At 31.9% G+C, this 26,512-nt stretch overlaps 2 protein-coding genes and 1 non-coding gene across 4 annotated transcripts; 2 read left to right on the forward strand and 1 right to left on the reverse strand.

Annotated features, from left to right (window-relative positions):
- The first annotated feature begins 1,265 nt into the window (after positions 1-1,265).
- LOC7488959 (uncharacterized) lies at positions 1,266-11,992 on the forward strand. Its single transcript, XM_002324431.4, has 16 exons — positions 1,266-1,508; positions 1,598-1,783; positions 1,879-2,061; positions 2,283-2,691; positions 3,164-3,282; positions 3,370-3,447; positions 4,662-4,802; positions 5,469-5,513; positions 5,671-5,834; positions 6,175-6,253; positions 6,333-6,418; positions 6,795-6,924; positions 7,462-7,594; positions 9,245-9,402; positions 10,382-10,580; positions 11,243-11,992. The coding sequence occupies exons 1-16, from the start codon at positions 1,389-1,391 to the stop codon at positions 11,446-11,448; spliced, it is 2,436 nt and encodes an 811-aa protein (XP_002324467.1). The 5' UTR covers positions 1,266-1,388; the 3' UTR covers positions 11,449-11,992.
- A 7,928-nt stretch (positions 11,993-19,920) lies between these two features.
- TRNAE-UUC (transfer RNA glutamic acid (anticodon UUC)) lies at positions 19,921-19,992 on the forward strand. Its single transcript has one exon. It is a non-coding gene; the product is annotated as a tRNA-Glu (tRNA).
- A 3,174-nt stretch (positions 19,993-23,166) lies between these two features.
- LOC7461578 (probable receptor-like serine/threonine-protein kinase At5g57670) lies at positions 23,167-26,299 on the reverse strand. Of its 2 annotated transcripts, none has more exons than XM_024589986.2 (7): positions 25,907-26,299; positions 25,566-25,820; positions 25,282-25,439; positions 25,119-25,198; positions 24,892-25,021; positions 24,587-24,736; positions 23,167-23,445 (listed from the first exon to the last, which is right to left on the reverse strand). In XM_024589986.2, the coding sequence occupies exons 1-7, from the start codon at positions 26,106-26,108 to the stop codon at positions 23,269-23,271; spliced, it is 1,152 nt and encodes a 383-aa protein (XP_024445754.1). In that variant the 5' UTR covers positions 26,109-26,299; the 3' UTR covers positions 23,167-23,268. The 2 variants fall into 2 exon arrangements, with proteins under 2 accessions (XP_024445754.1, XP_002325042.2); XM_002325006.4 differs by having other exon boundaries at positions 24,886-25,021; positions 25,907-26,294.
- Between the last annotated feature and the right edge of the window lie 213 nt (positions 26,300-26,512).

Here is a 26,512-nt window from a genome sequence, read left to right on the forward strand (position 1 = left end):
ACTATAATAACTTGGGTCAAACTTGTTTAATATTATTGTTTTCATTATTATTAATATTATTAATATAATTATTAAAAAAATTATTATTATTATTTTAAAAAAACCATAGATTTGATTAGAAGGGTAAAATAAAATATTATTATTATTCTTATTCTTATTATGATTATTATTATTAATAAATTTATTTGAAGGGTGAAATTAAAAATTATAAGAACTTGGGTTAGACATATTTAATATTATTATAAATATTTTTATTTTTATTATTATTAATAAATTATTAATAAAATATTATTATTATTGAAAAAAAACCATAGATTTGATTTAAAGAGTAAAATTAAAAGTTATTATTATTATTGTTATTATTATTAATAAATTTATTTGAAGAGTGAAATTAAAAACTATAAGAATTTGGGTCAGACATGTTTAATATTATTATTAATTTTTTTAAAAAATATCATTGCTATTGAAAAAAAATCATAGATTTGATTTGGAGGGTAAAATTAAAAATTATTATTATTATTACTATTATTATTATTATTATCATTATTATTATTAACAAATTTGAAGAAAAATATAAAAAAAATAATTTATTATTTTTTTTTAATTTTTTTTAAAAATATAGCATAACCGCTCGATAGTCAATTTTTAACTGTTGACCATGCATCTATGTTTTTTTATATTTTTAACTAAACCTTCTCAATAGACATTAATAAAACTTTAACGAACTTCCTAAAATAATTTAAATTTTTTTTAATTATGAAAGTATTTATTTTATCTTTTGAACATTAAATGGTCTCTGAACTACAAATATAGAAAACTAGATAGAATGATCTCTAGTTTTATTGGGGCTAAAAGGAATTATATATACTTGTCGCGGTAGCATAATTAAATACATAACACCTAATCAAAATTAGATCAAGTTAGTTATAGAAATCATACATGCAAACATTTTGAGCAACACACTAAAATTACCCAAATAAATTATATTAATTTCTTGGGAGCCCTAAAAAATCTGGAAGCACTCTATCTTATTTTTATTATTTTTTTCAACTTATTCAATATCTAATTTCTAAAAAATAAAAAAAATCAAGTAGATTGAATTTTCAATAGTATCTATTAAAAAATTCAGCTAAAAATACCAAAAAGTGTCTGAATTGAAATAAGGAAAAGAAAGAGGACCATTAAAACAAAAGATGAGGAATAAGGGGATGAATAGGCATTAACCCCCGCTCTCTACTTTCTTCTCTTCTCACGGGCCGCGCCAGTTAAAAAAAACAGAGGTTTTATGGTTTTAGGAGCTCGCCGCTATTAGTGCTCTTGCAAGACTTCACTCACTGTCTTCAATTTCAAACCCCCGCCCCTCTCTCTCATATCATCAAAGTCTAAAGATGATTAGAGGCGGAAGAAACTACGTGTCGTCACCACCAGCCTTCTCCAACGATGCCAAACGACTCCTCGTTTGCGCTGCCAACTCCGTCTCCATCTTCAGCACCGCCACCGGCTTACCGGTTAGCTATTTCCTCTGTTCTTCTCCAGTTAGTCTATTTTTTTTTTACAATTATTTGACTATCATAAATCTTTCCCTTTTGTTTTGCAGGTAGCGTCACTTGATGGCCATAGGGCGCTTGTTACGGCGGTGATAGTAGTGCCGGCGTCAACGCCGGCAAGTAAGATACTATGCTATTGCTGGACGGCCTCACTTGACGGAACTATACGATATTGGGATTTTTCAGTGCCAGAGTTGATTAAGATAATTAATGTTAATTCTCCAATTATCTCCATGGTAATTACATCCAATTTTATGATAATTTTATTAATAAAATAATTTTAACATGAAGGTGAAATAATAATTTTTGTTTTTATTAATAATAATTTCAGGTGATCCCATCTTTATTATGTCAAACAACCGAGAACAATGAGAAATCACTTAAAAGTTTCGCTTATTTGTCTGTTGAAAACACAAAAGAAGCAGAAAAGGAGTCCACTAAAGTCTTACGTGGTCAAATTAAAAAGTGTAACTTGACTGATTTCCGTATGGCTGGTGGAGTGACACTTACAGAGGTAAAAAAAAAAAACTCAATTGTATATTTTTTATTAATAATGTTTGTGTTATTACATTTTTGTGATTGAACTGCATAGTTTGCTTTAGCCATTAGGGTTAATTTCATTGACAACCAATTGAGATTTTAAAGAAATGGAGAGCTCTTAAGTTGTTGAATAATGCAACTTTTATTCAAATCAATGGAATATTTGTATTAAAATTGTGATTGCATTTTGTACAGACAAAGCAACCGGAGATTATAACTGTTAGCGCCTCGGGAAAATATTTCGGTATCCGATTCAAGTGCAAGCTTCAAATATGGAAAGTTCCAACTACAGAATCTGAGCGTGCTGTGGTTAAGAAGATTACGCTGCATCATACAAAGAATATGACAGTTCTTGCATTCCACCCAAATCAGAGAATTATTGCTGCAGGGGATGTGACTGGAAGAATTTTGATTTGGAGGGGATTTGGGGATAGAACATTTGTTGATGATGACAGATTAGTGGGTGTAAGGTCGATGAATAACGGGGAAGAAAGACCTGGGGTGAGGGGTGATGATGATGCTGATTCGTGCACCACATGGCATTGGCATTCTGCTGAAGTAAATGTTCTTTTTTTCTCTCTGGATGGAGCCTATTTGTATTCAGGTAAAGAAACAGTAATATGAATGAATAAATGCTTTGAATTGTTGGTTTGAGTGTGGCCTGGGACTAGATTAGACTTGAATGAGAAAATGGGCAGACCACCTATCAGATGCTTTTGGAGTTGATTAGAATAAATTCGGATATATGAGTAAATTAGGCGACTGGATATGACCTCGGCATAAGTATATGGACCTTGAATTAGTGGCAAGTCCTATTTTATTAAATGGTTGTGCATATTGAAAACTTTGCTGCCAGTAGATGTAATCTGACCATGTAATTCATGTATCAAAGAAAATGTCCCATCTTTTAACAATTACTTCATAGGTATTTAAGAGCTAATCTCACCACCAGCATCAGTTGATGATTGGTTCAGAATATTTTTTTTATTGCCATGGCTTGCTCCTGAAGATTGTTGCTCTATTCACATGCAGAGATTTTTGTCCTGTTCACGATACTTGCTTTTGTTTGCATTTAGGTGGAAAGGAAGGAGTTCTTGTGGTTTGGCAACTAGACACAGGAAAGAAGAAATTTTTACCAAGAATTGGATCTCCACTCTTATGGTTTACAAATTCTCCAGATCCTTCACTTTCCTCTGTAAGTGGAGTATGTTTGCTGGGAAATAGAATTTAATTTTAAAATCTAATTCTTCATTACCAGTTTTACTAAAGCAAGGATCTTTAGGTATCTTGTGCAGATAATCAAATTCATCTACTCAAAATGCCCTCAATGGAAATTTTGAAATCCATCTCAGGGATCAAGGTTAGTTTTGATCAGTATATCTGCATTTTGTGAACCTCATCGAATTGTTATTTCTGCTTGGCCATTTAATTGGTTAATTCAGCTGATTTGAAACGATAATCTAATGAGTATGAAATTTATAATCTTCTACAAGTCAGATGAGCTTTCCATGATAAACAAAGTGATTTGAAATGATAATCCTATTAGTTACAAACTAGTTAGAGTTGGCTGCATTGATCCTTTCCTTCATAATGTTCTATGTCAGCCAATCTTTCTCCTCCATAATGTTCATTTTGGCCAACTGTCTTGTGATAATAAATCATTTACCACTTTATTTCGCATAAATTCCGTCCACTTTTCCTGTTTATTGCTCATACTACTTTGATCCAGTTCACTTCACCATTGCATCTTGTCTACATTGAGTTTCGAACAGGTGTCACCTTTGCGTTGTTTTCGAATCAGCCTTTCAAAAACTTTGTATATTGGTTTTCTAACGTACATTTTAATTATTCTTATGCCAACCATACCAATTTGTGCATTTGAAACTTCGTCACTCTTCAACTCCTACTATCATAAAGAATGGCCAGTGTATTCATGAATTTATGGAAGCAAGAACAGCACATCGATATATAGAGAGAGGGATTTGTAGAGATTTTCAATTCTTTAAGCATATCGTGAGGGTCTAATCCCATGCATAAGCACTAAAAAACCCTAATTACCTGGAAAACCACTAATACTAACCTTAAGTATATGGTGATTATTAGCAAGTCAGATACCATTTTTTATCAGGAAATCAAATTTAAACGCTGTGAAAGTTGCCTTCTTTGAGTCTTATATCAATCATGGCAGCTGGTGCACTTGAGGGGTGTTCTTAATGAAATCCTTGGTTAACATGTTTAGCCTTTAAGTTTCAGAACTGCCTTGCTTAGTGGTGAGTCTTAAAAAGAAATGTTAATATCAGGTGTAAATTACTCTGTCTCATGCCCTTAGCTGTAAAGATTTGCTTGCAGCATGCTGTGACAATTCATTGGCATGTTAGCATATGAGGAAAATTCCAATCCAATTTTTATTGGACTGATATCTATGACTTTGGTTTGCTTTGAGTCAGGCCTTAAAAGCTTCATCTAATTCTTATGTGAATGAAATCCTCTTATAAGCTGCTTTCAATGTTCTGATGCTGTTTTATCTGGAAACTAGTTCGTATCTATTGACAATCATGGTGTTGTATTTTTCAGCTTCCTTGTTCATTTCCAGAGATGTACAATGGCTTACGAAGTGGGATTGCCTTTGACCGTAATGCAGGGTTAGTTGCCTTGCCTACAGAAAACTATTGCATCCAATTATACAGCCTATTGGATGACCGAGGAATTTCTGAGGTAATTATTTTTTTTTTCTAGATGAAGAGAATGTATTACTTGGAAGAAGTAAATGTCCGGGATGAATTTGAAGAATATGAATTCTTTTTTTTTTTTGACGTTTCATTTAATCTCTATTTAGTTTAGTGAGCCTATTTGAGTTTTGTTTAGCTTATTGTCTTGTTTTCTCAGTCTTTTCACCTGATAGGTGGTTTTCATTTCCAATGCTCGCAGCTTCATAATCTATGCTGTAGTAATCAAAGGACCATTATGTTTCCCCAGGAAATGGTTTTCGATTTACTGAGTTACAATGTTGGTCGCATTCATTGTTAGACTTGCATAGTACTTTCTCCTATTCTGGTCCCCCACTTTGGGGTGGAATGTTACTGGAGGCAGTTTTGTTTCAGTGCTGGATATTTTTGGCAACTTTTTATTCAAGCAATGTAACCACTTCATCATTGCTATTTATTTTGTAAATTAATCCATTTCTACAACGTTAGTTTGTTTGATGAGATCTATAGTTTTCAATTTGCTGGTATTGGGCATACTGGGTATGCTATTTCACATGGTGTGCCCAGAGCATTTTGATGCGCACCTTGTGTGCATTGGGTGGGAATAAATATTTCATTACAAACTTGTTGACTATAAATTGCATCGAGGTGAAATTTGAATTCCTCTCCCTCTCAGGTTCAAGTTTGTGAGAGAAACCATCAACCAGGTGATGAAGTCACGGTAATCAAGTTGCTCTTTTGTAATTTTGCCTATTCAGATTACATTTCTGATCATCTATATTTTTACACTCTTTTTTTACTAATTTGATTCTGTTACATTTACTAATAGTTTCTGAAATATGTAAAATCATAACACATCTTGAATATTTTGGTTACAGGTAGTAGTGACATTAGCTGTTCTCTCCTTAGATGGCTCGATGATGAGTACTGCTGAAGTGAAGCTTCCTGAGGAGGGTTTGGGAGGATTAGTTTGTCTGAAGTTTTGGGCATTTGGATCACAAAAGGAGTTCAGTTTGACTACCATTGTTTATGAGCCCCACAGGTTTGACCTTTGACATAGTTTGTTAGGGGAAATGAAAATGAGATATGAAGAATTTTTAGTCAGTGCCAGGCACTCTGACCCCATGTAAAGTTAAACACTGAATTGTTTTCAATTTTTATGAATTGCAAGAGAAAAAAAATATAATAAAGGGCAGTCCTTTTTAAGCATCACATGTAAAGTTCATACTGTCTAGTGAACTTGTTTTTTGGCTCATTATTTGTTTATTTACTATCTCTCAATGTGTGTGCTTTTACACATTTTCATTGAAATGGAATGTGCAGATATGATTATACTTTTATTAAGCACAGGATTGGTGATCATGTTATTCCTCGTTATATAGGGATGCTGGCATTTCAGCTATTGCTTTTCATCCTACCCGCCCCATGGCTGTCAGTTCTTCTTATGGTGGGGACTTCAAGGTAAGTTTGGAACACAAAAATTTTAATTTTTTAGTACTCTGTTTCTCATGAAATTTACATTTCCTTTTGGATGCTTCAGGTTTGGATTTGCAACAAGGGGATTCGGCAGGTGGATGAACCACTCCCAAATTCTGGATGGACTTGTCATGCTGTTGGCTCATACAAGTATGATCCTGGTTTACTGATACTATAATTCTTGTTAGATTCACTGTTCCTTGGTGGGCTTTTAAAGAAATAATTTTCTGGTGAATACGGAAGTACTGTGAATAATTTCATGTTATTTAGTCCTAACTATTTCAATTGGCTTTTCTGTGTCTCTTTGTTTTACTTTTATCTGAATTTTCAACACCTTAAGTTATACCTAAATTTCCCTCTTTCTCATGCCTGTTTTTCTTCCCCTTCAAATTAATAGAGCTTTGTTCATTGGATATGTGTACTTGTGTGAAACTTAAAGCCTATGAAATCAGGTGCTTGGTATTATGCCTGTGATTTAAACTCACAAATTTGTGGTTATTTAGATTATTTATAATTTTCCTTGCAGAAAAAAGTCAATGACAGCTGCCACATTTTCTTCCGACGGTTCTGTTCTTGCTGTTGCAGCTGAAACTGTTATCACATTGTGGGATGCAGATAAGAATATTCTAGTGGCTGTGATTGGGGACACTCTGACGGTGATTCTTTGAAATCCTGACTTCCATTCTCTGACTGCATATGCCATGTATCAAGACTATGGAAATAACAAATATCTCTGACCACTCTCTTTTGCTCTTAAGCTTATACTGTGGTGCATAACTATTTAAAGGATAAAACTGCGGGGCTTTGTAGGATTAGGTTGTTTGTTTTAATTGGTCTGTTCCCTTTTGCGATGTTTTTGATGTTTAGTGTCCAGTTATGACTGTCTTTGATTTGCTTTAAGTAACAAATAATGAACATATCTATGTTGTTCAAGATTGCTGTGCGGAACTAAGTTTGAAGCAAAAGAACTTTGTTGCTTTTGTGCAACTGCTTAACAAGAAAATTTTAATAACTGAAATATTAATTTAGTAGCCCAGTAAAAACAAATAAAGCAAAAAAAGGCTAAAAGAACAAATGCTTCAGTCTGGGCATATTTAGGTTTCATGATGTATTTTTTTAGCATGGCTTCTGCATACACGAATCTCTCCTATTGTGGTTGTATTCTTAATTATTTTGCCGGGAACCTTTTACAGCCTATTGTGAACCTCTCATTTGCTGGAACATCAGAGTATCTTGTTTCGGCATCTTGGGGTTTGAAGCCGCAATTATCCGTTTGGAGTATGTCAAAGCTGTCTATAGCATGGTCATACATGCTTCATATAGAAGGTGAAAAATCCTCTCTTCTCTTGAACAGATTCTTGGGCTTTTTCTTGTTTGTGAGTTTCCTTGAATTTTCCTGATCTTGTTTATTGGCATGCAGAAATTCATCCTTTTTTAGAAACAAAAAGATTGAAGTTTATTTTCCTCCTGATATGAATTATCCTTCCATTTTCTTTCATAATGTTTTTAAACTCCAAACATAATGTTTTTAAACTCCAAAGAGACCTTTAAAGTTATTGTATAATATGGTTTCGTGGAAAGGTGAAATTGCTTGCTTTCTAATGTTGAGGAAGCTCAGTTGGCTTTTGAAGTTTTATTCACTGATATATAAAGATGAGTGTATTTCTGTATTAGCTGGCAAATAAGTTAGGAATGCACATATACCTTGCAATACATAGAGTATGAACAAAATCAACATTTTCAACCGGACACAACTCGGTGATCTTACAACTGGATGAGAAGTATCATAATCAATCTTTTTGTATTTGAGTCAGGGGTCATGCTAACCTTGCTTGACTGTAAATAAAACATAAATAGCACGCCTTCCTTCTTGCCATAGGCTGACCTGTCTTTTTCTAAGAGGATGTTCTATATGATTGAACTTAGCTCAATAGTTTTTTTCCTGATCAGCTGCACCATCAATAAAAGCTACCCTTTCATTTCATAACGTGGAATATTCTGATGTGTAGCATGATTCAATTTATTTAAAATATTGTAAAAATCATGCAAGACCACACGCAAATGCATGCATGTTGCACATGCTGATGAGCAAGTGTTTTTATATTCCTCTATCTCCCCTGTTGGATGTCCACAAAATTTGGTCATACTTGTTTGCTGCTTTGTTCTTATGTCCAAATGAGCATTTTCAAACCATTTCTATCTGAAGAACCATGATATGAAAACTCGAGGCTAAAATAACTCATTCTAGTGGCATTTCTTGCTTTGGCTACTGGTTACAATATAGTCACCACAGCTTCAAACAGGCGATAAGAGTTGTGTTTTAATGATGCTTGAATTGCTAAAATATGATGCCTGCTTCACATTCTTGCTTCAAACTTCTAATTTGTTGCAATGGGTACTTCAAAACCATTTCTATTTGAGGAACCATGGTAAGAAAATCAAAGGCTACTGTAACTGTTCTAGTGGCATTTATTGCTTTGGCTACTGGTTACGATATGGTCACCACATCTGTAAACTGACCATAAATGTTAGGATGCTGCTATTGCTAAAATATGATGCCTGCCGCTTCTTCATTCTTGCTTTAAACTGCTAAATTGTTGCCAATGAGTACTTCAAAACCATTTCTATACGAGGAACCATGATATGAAAATTAAAGGCTATGCTAATTGATTCTCGCCATGTTTCTTGCTTTGACTAGTGGTAGTATATACAATGACCACAGCTTCAAACAAGCCTACAAGTGTTGTTTTCAATGATGCTGCAACTCTAAACTGCGATGCCTGCTTTTTGTAACACTTTCTGTGCTTTTCATTGCATAATCCTTAAAATTGCAATGCCCCAGCCTGCCAAATTTGATTTTCCTGAGTAATTTAAATGACTTCCATTTTTTCTTGTTTGCAACTGTTAATGGAGCAGCAATACTTTTCAGCTCTGTTCTTATCATGTGTTTGATGTCATGTTGTCTGTCTTGTGCAGCTATAGCTAGTGCAGAAGACATTTCATCTTTTGCTGTTCTTGCACTTCTTCCTGAATCATCAAAATGCAATGAAACATCATTTAAAGGAAGAGATGGTGTAATTTTATTATTCAATGCAGCCGATCCTGTTCCTGTTTCTACCTGGTCAGTGAATAAGGTAAGATAGGATCTGTCCTAGTCCTCTAGCCATATGCATGGTTAAATATAATTGACCTATTGCCTCAACTGGGTATCTGTCTCTGTCCCTACCATATACCTGGCTGAATCCAATTGACTATTGCCTTCATAGTACCTTTGCATTAAGGCAGCATATTTGAAACCTAAACTCATAGTCTGACTGGACCAATCAGACCTTTTGTTTATCATAAAATGCTCTTTTCTTAAGAAAAATTTTTCTTGGGATTGAGCGTGGTCTGTTGACTTGTTTTGTCAAAGCCTTAGGGTAAATTTGCTTAATTCAGTTCAACATGTGAGGTTTTCTCATCAATTCTTTCACAAACCTTTTGTACTGGCATAATTTCTAGGCTATAAAATTATTTTTAGATTTTATTACAACAATAAAGATAGGACTTTTTTTGTATCTTTTTTTTGTGTTTTTTGTTAGTCATACTATAAAATCTTGATACCTATGGATTTTGCCGCTCCTTAAAAAGTGATGGTATGCATTTTTCAATTAGAAGCAGTTCTTCTGATGGAAAATGATATTGGTGTGGTAACTACCCTCAAATGGTTCTGGGATGGTCATTAAACTTTAAACAGAAAAGCTACATATGACACCAAGTGATGAAGCTTTTACTCATCACTTATGTAGAGTCCTGTTATTTAACAGTTTTATAGCCAAAAAGATAAACTTTGTAGTGATTACCCCCATGAATCTAGCAGAAAATGCTAGTGTGATTTAATATTTGGCAATATCAAATACTGTTGTTGCAACAGCAGTTCTTCCCTTCGTGTGTCCCTTGATGGATCAAGTACTTTGGATTAGTAAATAAACTTGCTGTTGCTTTTCTTGTTTCCTTTCCTTTCCTTTTTTTTTTTGGATTTGATATAATGAACTAATGCCCGAAGGTTTTGTTATTCACTGGATGCATGAGACCAGAATGGTTTGGTGTTCTGATTCTCTATTTTTGGTACAGGCCAAGGGAGGGGCTCTTTCTTTTATTCAAGGAAATCAGTTATCTATTGACGAAAATGAACTAGATGGAAAACCACCTCAATCATTGCTTGCATATATAAATGGTGATCGTGAGTATTTACTATTTGATCCAGAAGGGAAAGAAACAAATGAATTTAGCGCCATTAGACGTGAGGGTCTCAGTGACCTTGAAGAATCAGGTGGGTTCCCTTAACATGATCATCCATTATTTTTCTAATATTTAATCATAATGGCACATGCAATGCACATTAAATTTACTTTATCACAAAAGAAAAAAAAACTCTTTTTTTCTGTTCTCATAAAAAAAAAAAAAAAACATTGAAGTTGATACATTGCAATAGAACTTTACATTTATTTTTCTTTTTGGTTATTTCAATATTTCTGGAGGAATAAATTTGTATATCTCATAACCAACCCCAACTAGTTTGTGATTGAGGTTTAGTTTTAAATTTTTTCTTATTATTATTGCAATATTGGAAAAGCTTAAACAGATTAGGAAAGCTAAAGGGTGCATAAGGTGAAAAGTTTCAAGAATTCTTACATTTGCTTATGGTGTATGGATTATCTGCAATTAACGAAGTCTGTTGAAGTGAGATTATATCAGTAAATAGTCGAGGCATATGTTTGTTCATGTTCTTTTTGTTTGTACTGAATTTCAGTTGATGATTATAGTTGATAAGAAAGGAAACTATATCTGTTCGTCATCTCAATATTGTTTTACCCTTTCTTGGTAACAGTTGTCAGCCTTCTTGATTTATTTATCTTTACATTCATTTGCACTTGACTACTGCTAAATTTTATTGCACAAATAAAAATTAAATTGCATCCATCTTTTATGTAGGGAAATTTGGGTATGAGTCTATCTATGGAGAGCTCCCACAGTTTGACCCAAAGAGGAAACAGGCTTCATGGGTTCCATCTGCACCATTGGAGAGGCCCTGGGAGACCATATTTAGTGGATCATCACATAATCTTCCACCCCTTACCAAATTATGTTCAGCATTTTTGGAATCTTTGTTTGAAAAGAGGACAGCCATTGTAGAGTGACGTCTAGGGAAGATGCTGGGTCCAAATGCTGTTCAAGCTTTAACTTGATTGATTATAATAGACAGTCCAAGAGGATCAGTCCTGTTTCATGCCCATTCAAAAAGACGGGAGGAAAGCCTTGAAGTTGTGCCAACACTATGCTGAGAATCCCTGCCAAAAATGGTAAAATCGAATGCTTCTTACTGGATCAGCATTTGATGATGAAATTTCACTACTTCAGACGAGGAGCCTCGTATTTGGCTGTTGAGATTTTGGTAGGAATCATGTCTGAAACTCTTTAATATTCTCAAGGTAATCTTTTGTGGCGTCAATAGGGCAAATGCTAATTAGAAGATTGTTCTTTCTCTTATCATTTCTCTCTTTTTGTTTCTTTTTTCCTTAAAGGCCATACTCAAGAAAAGTTGTGTTATTACATGGTTCTAGCTAGGGTTAGATAATTTTGTCGCATTTCGATGGTAGAAAAAGATGGTCATATTGATGATCGTTGTATGAACTGTCATTTCACGAAAGAAGAGTATCATAATTATACGTGGATTAACCTTTACTGGATTTACCTTAACATCTAACAATCAACTCGTCCAAGTTTGCTGGCTTAATTATTGATTCATTAGAAGTTTTTATGTTAAGAGGCATCAAAAACAGGAAAGAGTATCGTATTTGGATGCAGGCAGCTGCACTACCCCTCAGGAATTTGGACTTCGTAGACCAAAGAGTTTCTGTTAAGTTGATCTTCTGTGAAACTGATGCTGCACGAGCGTGGTAACAGACATCACTATTGTTATTGCAACTCGCTTCATTGTTAATGTGATCGTTGCCGTTCAAATAGAGTTTGGTTGAATTTTAATTTTTTTAAAAAATATTTTTTATATATATTTTTAGATATGTTGATATTAAAAATAATAATAATAATATATATTATTTTCATATATTTCTAAGCAAAAATACTTTGAAAAACAACCACTATTAAATTTTCAAACCACTATTTTATTTTCAAATACTCTCTAAATGCAATTCTTAACATCATTTTCAGGCAGGAATGCCTTGTGGTAGGTTGTCATCAATCTACTAGGATACATCAGTGAACAATTTGCTTTGCCTGGGTGTTACGATCAAATTCTCACGAGTCCTAATTCTTCACTTTTTGTACAATTAAAATAGGATGAGTCAATTAATTAACAAAATTAATCAATCAATCACAATAAATCAACATCAAGATAATTTACATGAAAAACCTAAAGTAAAAAAAAACACGGATTGTAGTTCATCCAAAAACTTTCATTGTCAAAAAATAATGTGGTCACAAAGTGTTCTTTCTTAGTAAAATAAGGGCAACAACATATTAATTATCAATGACAACCAATTCTTGAAATACAAAAAGATCAAAGAAAAAGAATGGATAAATCCTCACAAAACTGATAGTCTTATTTTATGACGGAACGACCAACTTTAGACACTTTCAATCTTCAATTCAACCATATAAAATGAAGAGTTACATGTATGAACAACTCGATTCAATAGTGAATAAGCTGCAAATAGAGATTGAATAGATTAGGCTCAAGCTGTTAAATGTTTGCTCTATCTTATCTTTTTATTGTTGCTACAATGCCTTTTTATATTTTCTTGTTATAGTCCACCCTTTAAAGTTTTAGCAACCTTCCTTAATAAAAAGACAACTTATCTTTTTTTTTCCAAATATGTAAGGCACCCGACACATTAAAGACATTAGCTTGCCTTTTAGTTTCAAGTGTATAATGGTCATATTCACGTGATGTGGGACCACACAATATGTGAATAGGACCTATGAATCTTCTCAACAACAAATGAATTATTTTTATAGCATCTCGAATCCATTGATATCTAACTTTAATGTGCTTTAATCGAGAATAAAAATCAAAATGTTTATTAAGATGAATTGCACTCTAACAATTGCAATGCAATACAAAGTTTTCTTGCACTAGGTCAAGTTTATGTAAAAACTTCTTTATTCATAACATCTCTTTGTCCATCATAGTAAGAACAATGTATTTAGCCTCTAGTGGATAATATAACATATTTTTGCAACCTTGATTGCCATGAAATTACTTCCCCTAAAAAAGTCATTAAGTATTTCGATATGGACTTTCTAGAATCAACATCACCAGCCATATTCATATCTGTGTATCCATCTAGCACACGTTTACCATTACCAAAACATAAACTAAAACTAGAAGTGCATTTGAGATACCCGAGTATCCATTTCACTAATGATCAATGCTCTTTACCGAGATTGAAGAGGAATTGATTGACCATACCAACAACATAAGCTATATCTTACCTTGTGTAAACCATGACATGTATTAAACTACCAACTACAGATGCAAAAGGAACCTTCTTCATCTCATTTATTTCTTCATCACTTGAAGAAAACTGTTTAAAACTTAGTTTAAACTGGTTTACGATTGGAAAACAGATAGTTTGAACTTCCTCTTATTGAATCTCTCAAGTACCTTTTGAGCATATCTCTTTTAAGATAGCCAAAGTTTTCCATTCTTCCTTTCACGAGTAATATTCATGCCCAGAATTTGTTTTTCTAATCCTAAGTTTTTCATTGCAAAAAACTTGTTTAACTCTCTTTTTAAACTTTGAATCCTCTTAGTATTATGACCAACAATAGGTATATCATCCACATATAGCAAGAGAATAATAAAGTTACTATCAAGAAACCTTTTAATAAACATGCAATAATCAGAAGTGGTCTTACCATAATTATTCTCCAACATGAAAAAATCAAACTTTTTATACCATTGTCTCAGACCTTACTTCAACCAATACAAATTTTTTTTTCTGGAAATTACATGAATCCTAACTTATTCTGCAATTATCAATTCATTTTATTGAAAACTCTTATGCTTAATAGGGTTGAACTTTATGGTGAATTACACAAGATCTTGTTACTATTGTCAATTGTTTTTCCTGTAAATCAAAGTTTGTAAATATATATATTAGACTAATGATTAATGATATTTAGTTTATTATAACAAGACATACTAAATATAAGAAATTTTTCAAGAAAAGCCTAGAATTCATATAAATTTAAATCTATAAGAATGCAAAAACATAATTAATAGCAAACATGTTTTCAACACAAAAAAATAAATAGAATACTAGTATGCATAATAAACATATATTCAAATTTGTAATTGATATAAAATAAAATAAAAACCTAGCATACATACTAATAATAAAATTAATTATGCTTAAATTAAAAAGAAGAAAGGTACTTACTAGTTGAAATACTTTAAAGTAATGAATATTGTGTTGTTGTAAATGATGAATCTTTTATATTTAAGATTTTATTGCTCCTCACTTGTGAATTAGGATATTTGCAATATGTCTCTTAAGATTCTACAATACCACCTTGGTTTAAATGCACTTCTAAACAAAGTCTTTGAGCCAAAAGTTATGTAACTCAAATATTTCTCAACAAGATGAACCTAAACTCTAGATTTAGGAAGAAAATCAAAGCAAAAAAAAGAGAAGAAATACATTAAAATGAGGTAAGGAAAATTGTGTAAAATATGAAAAATCCAAGTTATAAACTCTTCATACATCCCCCTTTTTATACTGAATTTTTGAAGTTACAAGATTGAAGAATTAATAAGACTTAATTTTTATCATTATCAACTTTTAATTAGCCACTATAAATCAAGAATTAGATCTAGAAAAATCAAGGGTTCTTTGAATAGAAAAACCAAGTGTTCTTTACGATTAATTTCTTAGTTACCTATAACTTATTTAATTAAAATAAATTACCAATATTTTCTTGATCAATCATGACTCCTGGTGGATGGATATATTATCTCTCTCATTTAATTTTACTATTCACAATCGATTTCAACTTTTCTTTTATTATTTGGCAATGAATAACTATTATTTTTATTTTGTTAATAAGTGATAGTTTATTTTTTTATATAAATAATAATACTTTTTTAAGGAAAATAAACATGAACATCTCAACCATTTATATTGAATTGATCAATGTTCATAAAAATTATCAAGCTTTGGGTTTGTGCTGAAGCAGTAAACCTTAAGTTGTGAAGCTAACAATAATAAATTGGGTATTTTTCATTTCCATAACATTTGACCAAAATGTTTGGCAAAGTAGCACATATAAAAAAAAATTATTTGAAAAATAACACAATTAAAAAAAAAAACATGATTGAGAATAGCAACTTTGATAAAAAAAAATAAAAAATAAAATCAAACCACATACTAGCCATAATTCTAACCTCAAATACAAACTCTAAACATTACCCTAACCCTAAATCTCAAAAACAAACCCTATACACTAACACTAATCACTAACTCTAAAAATAAACACTAATTAATAACCCTAAAAACAAACTCTAACTAAATATAATAAAATCTTTTGGTTTTTTAGCCTTTTTTTTATTTTTTTGTTTTTTCAGGGTTTACCTTCAACCTAATATTGAAAGATAAAATTCAATAAAAACTTCACATTAAATGTTGGAATTGGAAGAAAAAATTAAAAAAACCAAAAAAACCAAAAGATTTTATTATATTTATTTAGGGTTTGTTTTTAGGATTAGTGAGTAGTGTTAATGTTTAAGATTTGTTTTTTAGATTTAAGGTTATGGCTTAGAGTTAGGGTATTGTTTAGAGTTTATATTTGAGATTATTTTAGGGTTAGAATTAGGGTATTATTTAGTTTGTACTTGGAATTAGTTTAGGGCTAGAGTTAGGGGTATTTTATGATTTGATTTTGTTCAAAATCGCCATCCTTAATCATGTTTTTGCTAAAATTGTATTATTTTTAAAATATGTTTTAGCAAGTGCTGTCTTGCAAAATATTTTATTCAACTGAGCTAATTTTTTTTTTTAAAAAAATAAAAACTTTAACAAGCATGTTTCATGAACCATTCGATAGAGTCCTTGCCTTGTAGCTCACATGTTGATACTTCACCCATGATCCAGTAGGGAATAGTCCAAATCCCAGGCCATTGTTTATCTATCTCAGAATAAGAGAGAGGAAAAGACACCAAGTTGAAGAATCAATTAGCTATAAAAAGCTGTGAATTGCGAGCAATTCCCCACAAAAGTAATAGCATGTTTCATATTTCAAAACATTTTTTTAAGAGGTCTACACTTAATTGTATACGAAGTGTCTTCATATTTTTCAAAATATTTTCTTATTCTTTTAATTTTTAATTTTAATTCTTTATCTTTTTATTGAAGTTTTATTTATTTTTAATTTTATTTGATCAAATATTATATTTTTCAATTTAATTCTTATTATTTTGATTTTGATTTTTTTTCTTGGCTCTTTTGTTAAAGTTTTATTGGTTTTTAATTTCATGTCTACACTTAATTGTATACGAAGTGTCTTAATATTTTTCAAAATATTTTTTTTCTTATTCTTTTAATTTTAATTCTTGGTCTTTTTATTGAAGTTTTATTTATTTTTAATTTTATTTGATCAAATATTATATTTTTCAATTTAATTCTTATTATTTTTATTTTTTTTTCTTGGCTCTTTTGTTAAAGTTTTATTGGTTTTTAATTTCATCCTTCAATCCAGATTGATAATATTATGTTTTCTAATTTGATCCTCATTATTTTGATTTTTATTTTATTTCTTTCCCCTTTTGTAAAAGTTATTGTTTTTTTCAATTTACCCTTCAATCAAAAAATTATTTTAGTTTTTATGTAAATTTTGATGCTCATTCCTTTGATTTTTTTTCTTTTCCTTTTGCTAAATTGATTCTTCTTTTCAATTTCACCTTTCAATTAAATATAAAATTTATTTTGTATTTTAATTTTGACCCTTATTCTTTTAATTGCTATTTTTTTAATTTTTTTATAATTAAAATTAATTTTTTTCAATTTCATTCTTCAATATTTAATTGATTGAGATTTAAACTTCATAGTTTTTCAGATGGAGTGTTTCAGGTCTGATAACCCGGGTCACAGGTTTGAAAAAATTAACACATGTTCTTTTTATTTTAAAAAGGGTTTTATAATTCTTATTATTTTTTTATCGGGTTATTTCAATCTTATGATCTTAACCGCAGGTTTGGCAGGATATTTCAGGTTGGCTTGCTCTAATTACCGAGATTATAAGTTCGTTATGCTATATCGGATAACTAGGACCGACTTTTATATCCTTTTTTTTACCCTATTTTTTTCTGTATTTAATAGATTGTGAATTGAGATACATTGTTTCTTCTATTTAAAAAATATTTTTTTTTCTAGTTTATTTTACTCACTTTTATTTTTAAATTTTATTCATCTATTGTTATTTTTTATTTTTTTTTATCTAATTAAAATAAAACCATTTTATTTGACCTAATCAAGTCTATGACATGAGTTGTATATTTAAAAAAATAAAAATGCTTACAATAGTTGAACATCATTTTTAGTGTAAAAACCTAAGCAACGAGGCTAGTGACCATAGTTATAATAAGACATGTTCAAGTCAAGGTTGCAAGTTGATTTTGGTCTATTGATTCTTTATTCTTCCTGTCCAAAACATTGATTTGGACAAAAGTTTTTTAAAATAAAACAAAGATTTTTATATATATAAAAAGAATTCATTGATCGTGTTTTATGTAGGTTTTAAGTAGGTTATTTGGATCATAGATTCATCTATGAAGTCATTTAACTTCTTTTTTTTTTAGTTTAATGTGGGTGTTTGGGTTAGCTTGTGTGCACCTCGACTAATCTCACGAGTCCTGAAGTTAACGACCATGTAAGCCTCCAGTGGTCATCATATGAGCAATCACAGGGCTCGAATCTGAGACCACAAAAGAAGCAAACCTCTTGGCCTCAAACTCTTACCACTAGGCCACCATCTAAATGATTAACTTTGTTAGGATGGGTTCACCTGGGCTGGGTTAAATAAATATGTTACCTAGCTAGAACCCATCATTTTCTTAGACCTAATCTTGCAACTCATGTGACTTTCGTTGCAGGTCGCTCACAAATTCTCTAAAATAAAGCTTTCAATTTCATTTTCCAGCTTTGATCGATCATTAACTATTGCATCCATGGATGGCTCCTTAAGAAATTTGGAAAATTATAAATTATTGAATAAAAAATGAGAAGAAGAAGACGATGAATGCTTTTAGCTTCTTTTGTACTCTAAAGCAATACACTAATTAATGCCAAATTGCAATGGATTTTGTGTTTAACGTTACTCGATGCTGTCAGTCAATAATCAATTGTCAAAAAGCCAGACAACAGCCTGCTCTGCCGCAAGTCACCCGAGAGGCAAGAAATGTTTGATTACTTTTTGTTCTAAAAAAATTAATCTTATTATTTCTTAATCTTTTTATAATCTTTTTATTGATTATTATTAAATTAATTTGAGATAATTTAATCTTTCTATATTTCTAAAACATGATGAAATAATTAAATTATTTTTTAAAAAAAAATTAATTGATATCATATCCAAAGACTTTTTCATATTTTCATATTAGTTTTTAGTTATTATCACGTTGAATGAAGTGTAATTTAATATTTTAATAAATAAAAAATATAATTAAAAAACTAAAATTGGTTGTCACTGTGATGTTATGGGGCTTTTTTATATTTTTCATGTTGATTTTTTAGTTATTATCAAGTTAAATGAATGACAATTTAATATTTTAATAAATATATAGGATAATTAAAAAAACAAAAGTTATTAACACCTGCAAGTTTTTGGCAGTACTTTCAACATCTCCTGGTGGATGAAATTTCTCTTATCTCGTGTTGTTGTAATCATCATAACATCTTCTTCTTATTGGAGTGGCATGTGGTGGCATTAGTGGGACGGTTTGTTACAGGCAGTGATTTTTTTTTATTTTTTTTCTCTTTTCTATTTTTAAAATTCATGATGATCATTCAAGATTTCAAAGTTGCCCTTTTATTTATAGTTCTCAACTTCGGTTTTTATTTTTTTAATTTGTAGTTTTTTTTCTGTCTTTTTGTAAAATTTATTTTTTTGATGTTCAAGGGAATGTTCTTGTATGTTTTTGTGTATAAGCTAACTATCTACCTACATCAATAAATAAATAAAAAGGTTATTTTCAAAGGAAGTGCAATGATAAAGAAATCCATTGATTTGGTTATTATATTTGCTATATTATGTCATCTAATGTATGAGTTTAAAATTATTTGAAGATGTTTAATGAATTTGTTTTCATATTATAATTGGGAATAATCATATAAAATAATTTTTTATATATAAATATATATGCACAAATATGCATGATTCACGCACTTAAGATCCGATCAAGAACAAATATTAGTTTCGATATGCAAAAGTAATCTAAGAAAAAAAGCAATGCTGACGGGGGGGGGGGGGGGGGATAAAATAAAAAAATTCCTCAAAATCCCAATTTAAATCAAGCGTGGAAGAGGACGTGAACGGAAAATAAAATATACGTTTGTTATTGTTAAGTAAATGAAAGGGACCGCTTAAACAAGTCTTCCGTTGTCGTCCAGCGGTTAGGATATCTGGCTTTCACCCAGGAGACCCGGGTTCGATTCCCGGCAACGGAATTGTTTTATGGATTTTTCACCATCAATATTAAAGCTCTGAACAGGTTTTGGGATCTTTGTAGACTTTTTTCTTTCTTTCCTTTTATGAGGTTATATAGAAGGACCTACACAATATACATGGTAACTATAATATTACAGTGCTTTGTGTTTGGTCGAATCTGTTTTTGAAAAATTTTATTTGTTTTTAAATTATTTTTTATATATTTTTGAATTGTTTTGATGTTCTCATGTTAAAAATATTTTTTTAAATATTTTTTAAAAAATATATTTTAAAACGCAATTTCTATTAGCTACCACATTCTCAAATGCTATCCTAGATTTTGGGTTGATTTTCTTATTTAAAACTGCAAAATCTGCATTAATACATTCTGCATACGTGAGAATTAGGTAAAGAAGTGCCTTCCTAGACTAGAGTCTGGGTGACCTTTCTATTCTTTGTAGATTGAATCCCTTCAAATTAATCATTTGGATCTTTCATAATTAATTCTAACAAATCCAGCAGTCTCCAAAAACATGGAAGATTTTTCAAACTTACTGTACTCCACTGTGTTCATCACTTCCCCCACACCCACCACCATATATTATTCCTCTTGAAATCGCCACGCCTCTCTCTCTCTCTCAGTGGTGGTTGTCGTTGCCCTACCAGCCCCTCGAGGTCTTTTAAGTTTAACAACCACTAATCAATTCTTGAAGCAACATTAAAATAAGGGCTGAGATGCTTCTATCACATAAACAGCGCACAAGTAAGAACACAAACTGGGCATGGAAAACGCAGCTGTTTAACTAACTTATTTCATGTGTCTCATTGTTGCCCTATTTCGAGCATTAAGTATTTAATTTGCCGACGCCATTATATATATATATATATATATATATATTATCAGGAGCAAGCCTACCTGTTTCGTCAACCACCATTTCTTTGCTCCTTTTCATGCATTCTAATACATGTTTGAGAGAGGATTGATCGTATGGTGTAATGAACTTGGTACAGAATCGTAGTCTATGAAATTAAATAAGTTTCCTTCTGTGATTACTTAATTTTTTATAATCTATAGCCTGTGGAGTGAACACTATGTAGCCGTATTGTTCACCATTCACGTGACACACTGTTTACTGTTTTATATATATAGGTTTTGCTATAAATTTAAAGGTAAAATATGTGAGGTGAACACTGTGCAGCTGCATTGCATATCCCCTCGTGTTTTACCTTGGACGACATTGTTTACTTTTTATTAGGTTTGATATAAATTTAAGAAAAAATAATATTAAATCCGGTTGAGCTCAGGATCCGGATTCACTCAACAAGTTTTAGTGTAGACGGTACTGTTTTCTTTTTTAATTTAAGATTTTTATTTTTTTAAAATTAATCTTAATCCTATTTTTATTTATATTTAGATTAATATCTCCTTCTCTTTTTATGTTATTTAAAAAGCCTATTTGAAATGATAATTATGCATTTAATTATGTATTTAATTTTTGAGGAGGTTTTCTGATTAATCTATATTTTTTTATAATCTTTTGTATGGATAAACTTTATTTTTTAAAATAAAAGAAAATTTATTTTCAAATAATATTTCTAATATGTGCAGCCTTGCATATTATTTTTTTCTTTTTATTTTATTCAATCAATTTAATGTATGTGTCTATTTTTATTATCGTTTGATTGCATAAAAAAATTATTTTAATTAACAAATTTAGCAAATACAACCACATAAATATTACGTATTGTGAAATTAAATATCTTGATCTACACATATCTCTTGATTTTTTCAGTTTTTATTTTTAGTCATCATTTATGGTTTTTTTCACTTATTAACACACATAATTTTTGGCTTATTTAATTATATATATATGCATAAAATTTTTAATTTTCACTTAGAATTTTTTTAAATACAAAAACATTTTGAAAAAGTCGGTATATAAATTATTTTATTAAAAAATAAAAATATTTAATCAGCGGCAGGACTCGGGTAAAATATGTAGTTAATACTGTAATCTGAAATGCATTCAGTACTGTTCTGCATGCGCATGGTGCATCCTTCCCCTTCGTATCTTTATATATTATCTGTAGTACTAGTTAGTTTTCTAGTTAGTTGAGATGATCTTGTCAAGCTAAAGAACTCAGCCAGTTGTGAGAATTCTCCACTTGCGTCTGTCGCCCTCTGTCTTTACGTGTGTAAAGAACAATTACAACAATACGAACTTTGAAAACAATATAACAATTTCATAATAATAATATAATGCAAGCATTTTCAGGTGGATAGCTTGACAAGGAAAGAAAGTGTTGCAAGATTTGAAATGTTTATCCAGGGAAAGTATATGTGTGAAGAACTATAAACAATGAATGAAAATTATGCTGAGGAGGACCCAATAATGTCCAGAATTGATAAAAAGGGATTCATTATTTGAAGTTCATGTCTGCCATGGGATCCACCTTGTACTGCTTCACTGTTGGCACATCACGCCTGGCTACTTGCATGACAGTGATGAATCGGCAAATTTGTTTTGAGCTCCCTCTTAGGATCACATTGCAAATATTAACTAATACATGCCTGCAAATCCTGAGCATATGAACAGGAGCTAGCGATGCTCCTTGTGTTTAGCAGTCCAGATTTAGCTATTTTAGTGCTTCAATTAATAGAGTTGGGGGGGGGGGGGGGGGGAACTTTATTTGATTAAGCACTTTTTGAGAACTCAAAACCTTATTTTTCAATTCAATTTCTAGCATTACTGCTGGACAGAAATAATTTTCCATTTAAAAATACATCTGGTTTTTTTGTTGACTTTTCATGTGATTTTCAATGGTTTTGATATATATATATATGAAAAAAAAATTAATTTTAATAATTCTTTCAACATAAACGCAACACAGATTGGACGTATAATCAAACAAAGCTTCAATTATTATTAGTTTATTTAAATCTTGAATCGAACTATGCAGGGTTAGCAAGAATACAAAGCCAAATTATTGGTTAGTGATTGATTGGTAAAGGAAACCATCTTTTTTCCTTCTATTGACATTTTCAACAAGCATACGCAGAAGAAAGTTGGGATTTTTGCGTAAATTCGTGGAACACTGTGTGATGAGTTGTGGAAAGCCAAATCGGTTCTAATCATTGATAATCATGGCCGCCAACAAGTTAGAGGTAGATATTGATTACGAAGAGGTGGTGGTGCCTGTAAACAGCTTGGTTTATACTGATCATTGATAGTGGAGATACATACATACTGTATTTACATGTCAACGAAAGTGGTGGTTAGGGTGGACTTGAGCAGCTAATCTATAATGGTCATAGTGCTTCTTGTAGAGATTGAATCTTGTGGAGAAATTGAGAAGGAACTGTCACACTCATGTTCTAGATCTTCAAAGCCCCAGAACTCTTCTTGCTCTTCTTCCTTGGGTATCTTCCACCTTTCCTTATCCATCTCCTCTTCTAGCATTACTTCCAATACCTGCCAGTATACAGAGCAAGATCTATAAACCTCACAAGAGCTCATCATTTGGTATTATCAGGCTTTTGACTTCATAAAATATTAGCTCTAAAAGTTCTGAAGCAACATCATTTCATTTGGTAGAAGAAATTATGCTATTTGAAAAGCATATTCTGCATCCCATTCTTCTATGAAAAACAAGAAACTGTTTTCAACCACTAAAAAGTTACCAGTTCAATATCTATTTCATATGATTTCTTGTTTAAGATTAGCTCACAAACACAATAATAAGAAGTTTATATCATTAGTTTATCTTGGTAAATGTCTGTACTAGAACTTAATTAATCTTGAAAGGACCTTGCAACTTGATGTATAAGAATTTTTTGTTCAGCAATTAATACCCTGCCACTGCAATTGATTCAGAAGGGTGGAACAAACACACTTGTCCAAGTCCAAAAACGTAATCAAATCAATACCTTGGAATAGGCCTATAGACTTGGTACAACGCATATTCAGGATATTTTTATTACAATAATGACTAAGAAACTGGACCTGCTCTCTCAATGATTTTAATAATCAGATTCTCATCTTCTAATCACATGGGAGATCCATAATTTAGTGTTTTGGCCAAAAGATATATGTTAGGTAAGATAGAACATCCTCTGACTGTTGGAATTGCGTGAAAAAACTCAAATACCCTGCAAGCTAGCTACCTTTACCTAAAGGATCAGATCTAAGTTTATATGTTGAAGTCTTCTTAATTGCTGAACAGGACGTGCAAAGTCGCCACACGAAAACAATCAAAAACGCTTACACTCTGCTCCCATATCTAACCTTTTTTATGGTGATTTCAATAGCAGAAACTTACATCTTTGGACCCTGAAAATCGGTCCCTCGGCTAGTCAACTAAAGGTAATTTATTGGAATCATTAACCCGACATACAATTAAACATGATGCAATGATCTACCTTATCAACAAGTTCAGTGTATTTTGGCAGTTTATGAAGATTTTCTGATGGAAAAAGAAGTTGCATTACGTTAGCATCATTTTGTTTGAGAATAATTAACACCAAAATCATCCTCCAATTAGTCTAATAAGAATCATTGCATAAATGTCTTGTTATACGCAACCAAATATACAGACAGCAAAGCAAATAGCTACCTCACTCATTGTAGGTCGCCATGTTGAAGATGCCCGTATGCAAAGGGATGCAGCAAAGCCAAGTCTTTTCTGCTGTGTAGCATCATACGTCCCTCCAAGCCTTGGATCCACCAGCCTTTCAATCTCTCCTTGGTTCAATATTGGTTTAGCCTGTTAATTAATCAGCAGAAACCCACAAGTCCATTTAACTTAATTTATTAGTAATACATTCACTGAAGTCTAAGACACATAATTAATTAAGGGATTGCTTAATGAAGACGGCAATCATTTGATATAGTAAATTAATGGCAATTTCTTACCCATACATGTATGCTTTGGTGAGAACCATCAACAGGTTTCCTGCCAGAAATGATCTCCAGCAAAAAGACTCCAAACGCAAACACATCTGTTTTCTCATCCACTATTCCATGCATATAGTACTCGGGCGCTAAGTGCCTGCAAAAGAATATGCATCATTTTAAGTTTCAGTCTAAGTACAATGCGACGATAATCATACCTCCAATGGAAAAAAATTGGGTGCTAGATACCCTACCCAAATGTTCCTTCAATCGGAGCGATTGAATGGTGAGTCCATTGAGATGGGAGCCATTTTGCTAATCCAAAATCAGATATCTGTAACATTCAAAGAAAAACAACACTAATGCCAAACTCAATATAGCAACTAAAATTTACTGGACTGAGATTGGATACCTTACCAATGGCTCAAAATCTGCTGTCAGGAGAATATTTGAAGATTTAATGTCACGGTGAATTATCCTTCTTTGGCACCCCTTATGCAAGTAATGGAGGCCTCTAGCAGTCCCAATGGCAATCTTGTACCTTATTTTCCAATCCATCACTGGCAAATTCTCATCTACATTAAGAAACATCAAAGCATTGCACATCAAAACATTGCAAGAACTAACAAAATCCAGATACAATAAGAAACAACATCATTAATCACTGACAGTACAAACAAAACAAGCTTATATTTCTGTACCATGAAGAAGGGAAGCAACAGAGCCTCTGGAGGAGAAATGAAAGATAAGATAAAGCCCATTGTCTGTGCAACAACCCAACAAGGACAAGACGTTAGGATGACAGACATGACCAATTGTCCCAATCTCTGTTAAGAACTCCTTCTCTTTCCTCTCATCCCTACAAGCTTTTGTTAGCCTCTTTATTGCAATCTCCTCTCCATCACCTAACACCCCTTTGTACACCTCTGCATAGCCTCCTCTCCCCACCAGATTCTCTAACACGCCAAGATAACAAATTAATTGCAAAACATGTGTACAGGTATATTATAATTTAGAACCTTGCAATGAAGGTGAAGCGAACCTGGGCTAAAGCCATTGGTGGCATCAGATATTTCTTCAAAAGAAAAGCATTTCCAAGAGGGTCTTGGAGAATGCTGCGGTTCCTGAACAATCTTGGAGTTTTCATTGTTTTTTCCTTCTTCATCGGTGTAAACTATATCCTCAAGACTTCGTCTTTTCAATGAGAAAAGTCTTCTCAAGCTGTTGGTTCTTATGTACTTCATTGTAACAGTATCAAGTGAAGCAGAGCACTCTGTTTCATGCAGAGAGAGAGAGAGAGAAGAAAGACAATAACTGACTCTGCCGTCTATGAAAAATGATTTTAAGGAAACATAATAGAGTTAAGACACAGAAGAGGAGTCAAAGCTCAAAGGGATGTTTTATTGGTTTAGACTGGAGGGGTAAGGGACTAGGAGAGAGATGGTGGGTGTGTGTGCATGTTATAATTGCTTTACATTCAATACAAGACAAGAGTGTTACGAGAGGTAGGAGCGTTTTAAATGCTAGCTAATAATTCAACTAGCAGTTGCCATGTGTGTGTCTCTTTGCTCTTTTATGTGAATTTCAAGTGCATGGGTAGCAAAACAATTGGTTGGGTAGTGAAACTGTTGATTTGATTTTGAAAATC

Source organism: Populus trichocarpa, chromosome 18 (genome assembly GCF_000002775.5).
Source record: "Populus trichocarpa isolate Nisqually-1 chromosome 18, P.trichocarpa_v4.1, whole genome shotgun sequence".
Classification (NCBI taxonomy): domain Eukaryota; kingdom Viridiplantae; phylum Streptophyta; class Magnoliopsida; order Malpighiales; family Salicaceae; genus Populus; species Populus trichocarpa.

Excerpts from the sequence above, each read along its gene's own strand:
- LOC7461578 (XM_002325006.4), bottom strand. The coding sequence starts at position 26,108 with ATGAAGTACATAAGAACCAACAGCTTGAGAAGACTTTTCTCATTGAAA. Across the intron at positions 24,737-24,885 it reads ACCAAAGCATACATGTATGG|GCTAAACCAATATTGAACCA; the intron begins GTAAGAAATTGC and ends ATTAATTAACAG. Across the intron at positions 23,446-24,586 it reads GGCGACCTACAATGAGTGAG|GTATTGGAAGTAATGCTAGA; the intron begins GTAGCTATTTGC and ends GTATACTGGCAG.
- LOC7488959 (XM_002324431.4), top strand. The coding sequence starts at position 1,389 with ATGATTAGAGGCGGAAGAAACTACGTGTCGTCACCACCAGCCTTCTCC. Across the intron at positions 2,062-2,282 it reads GTGGAGTGACACTTACAGAG|ACAAAGCAACCGGAGATTAT; the intron begins GTAAAAAAAAAA and ends CATTTTGTACAG. Across the intron at positions 4,803-5,468 it reads ATGACCGAGGAATTTCTGAG|GTTCAAGTTTGTGAGAGAAA; the intron begins GTAATTATTTTT and ends TCTCCCTCTCAG.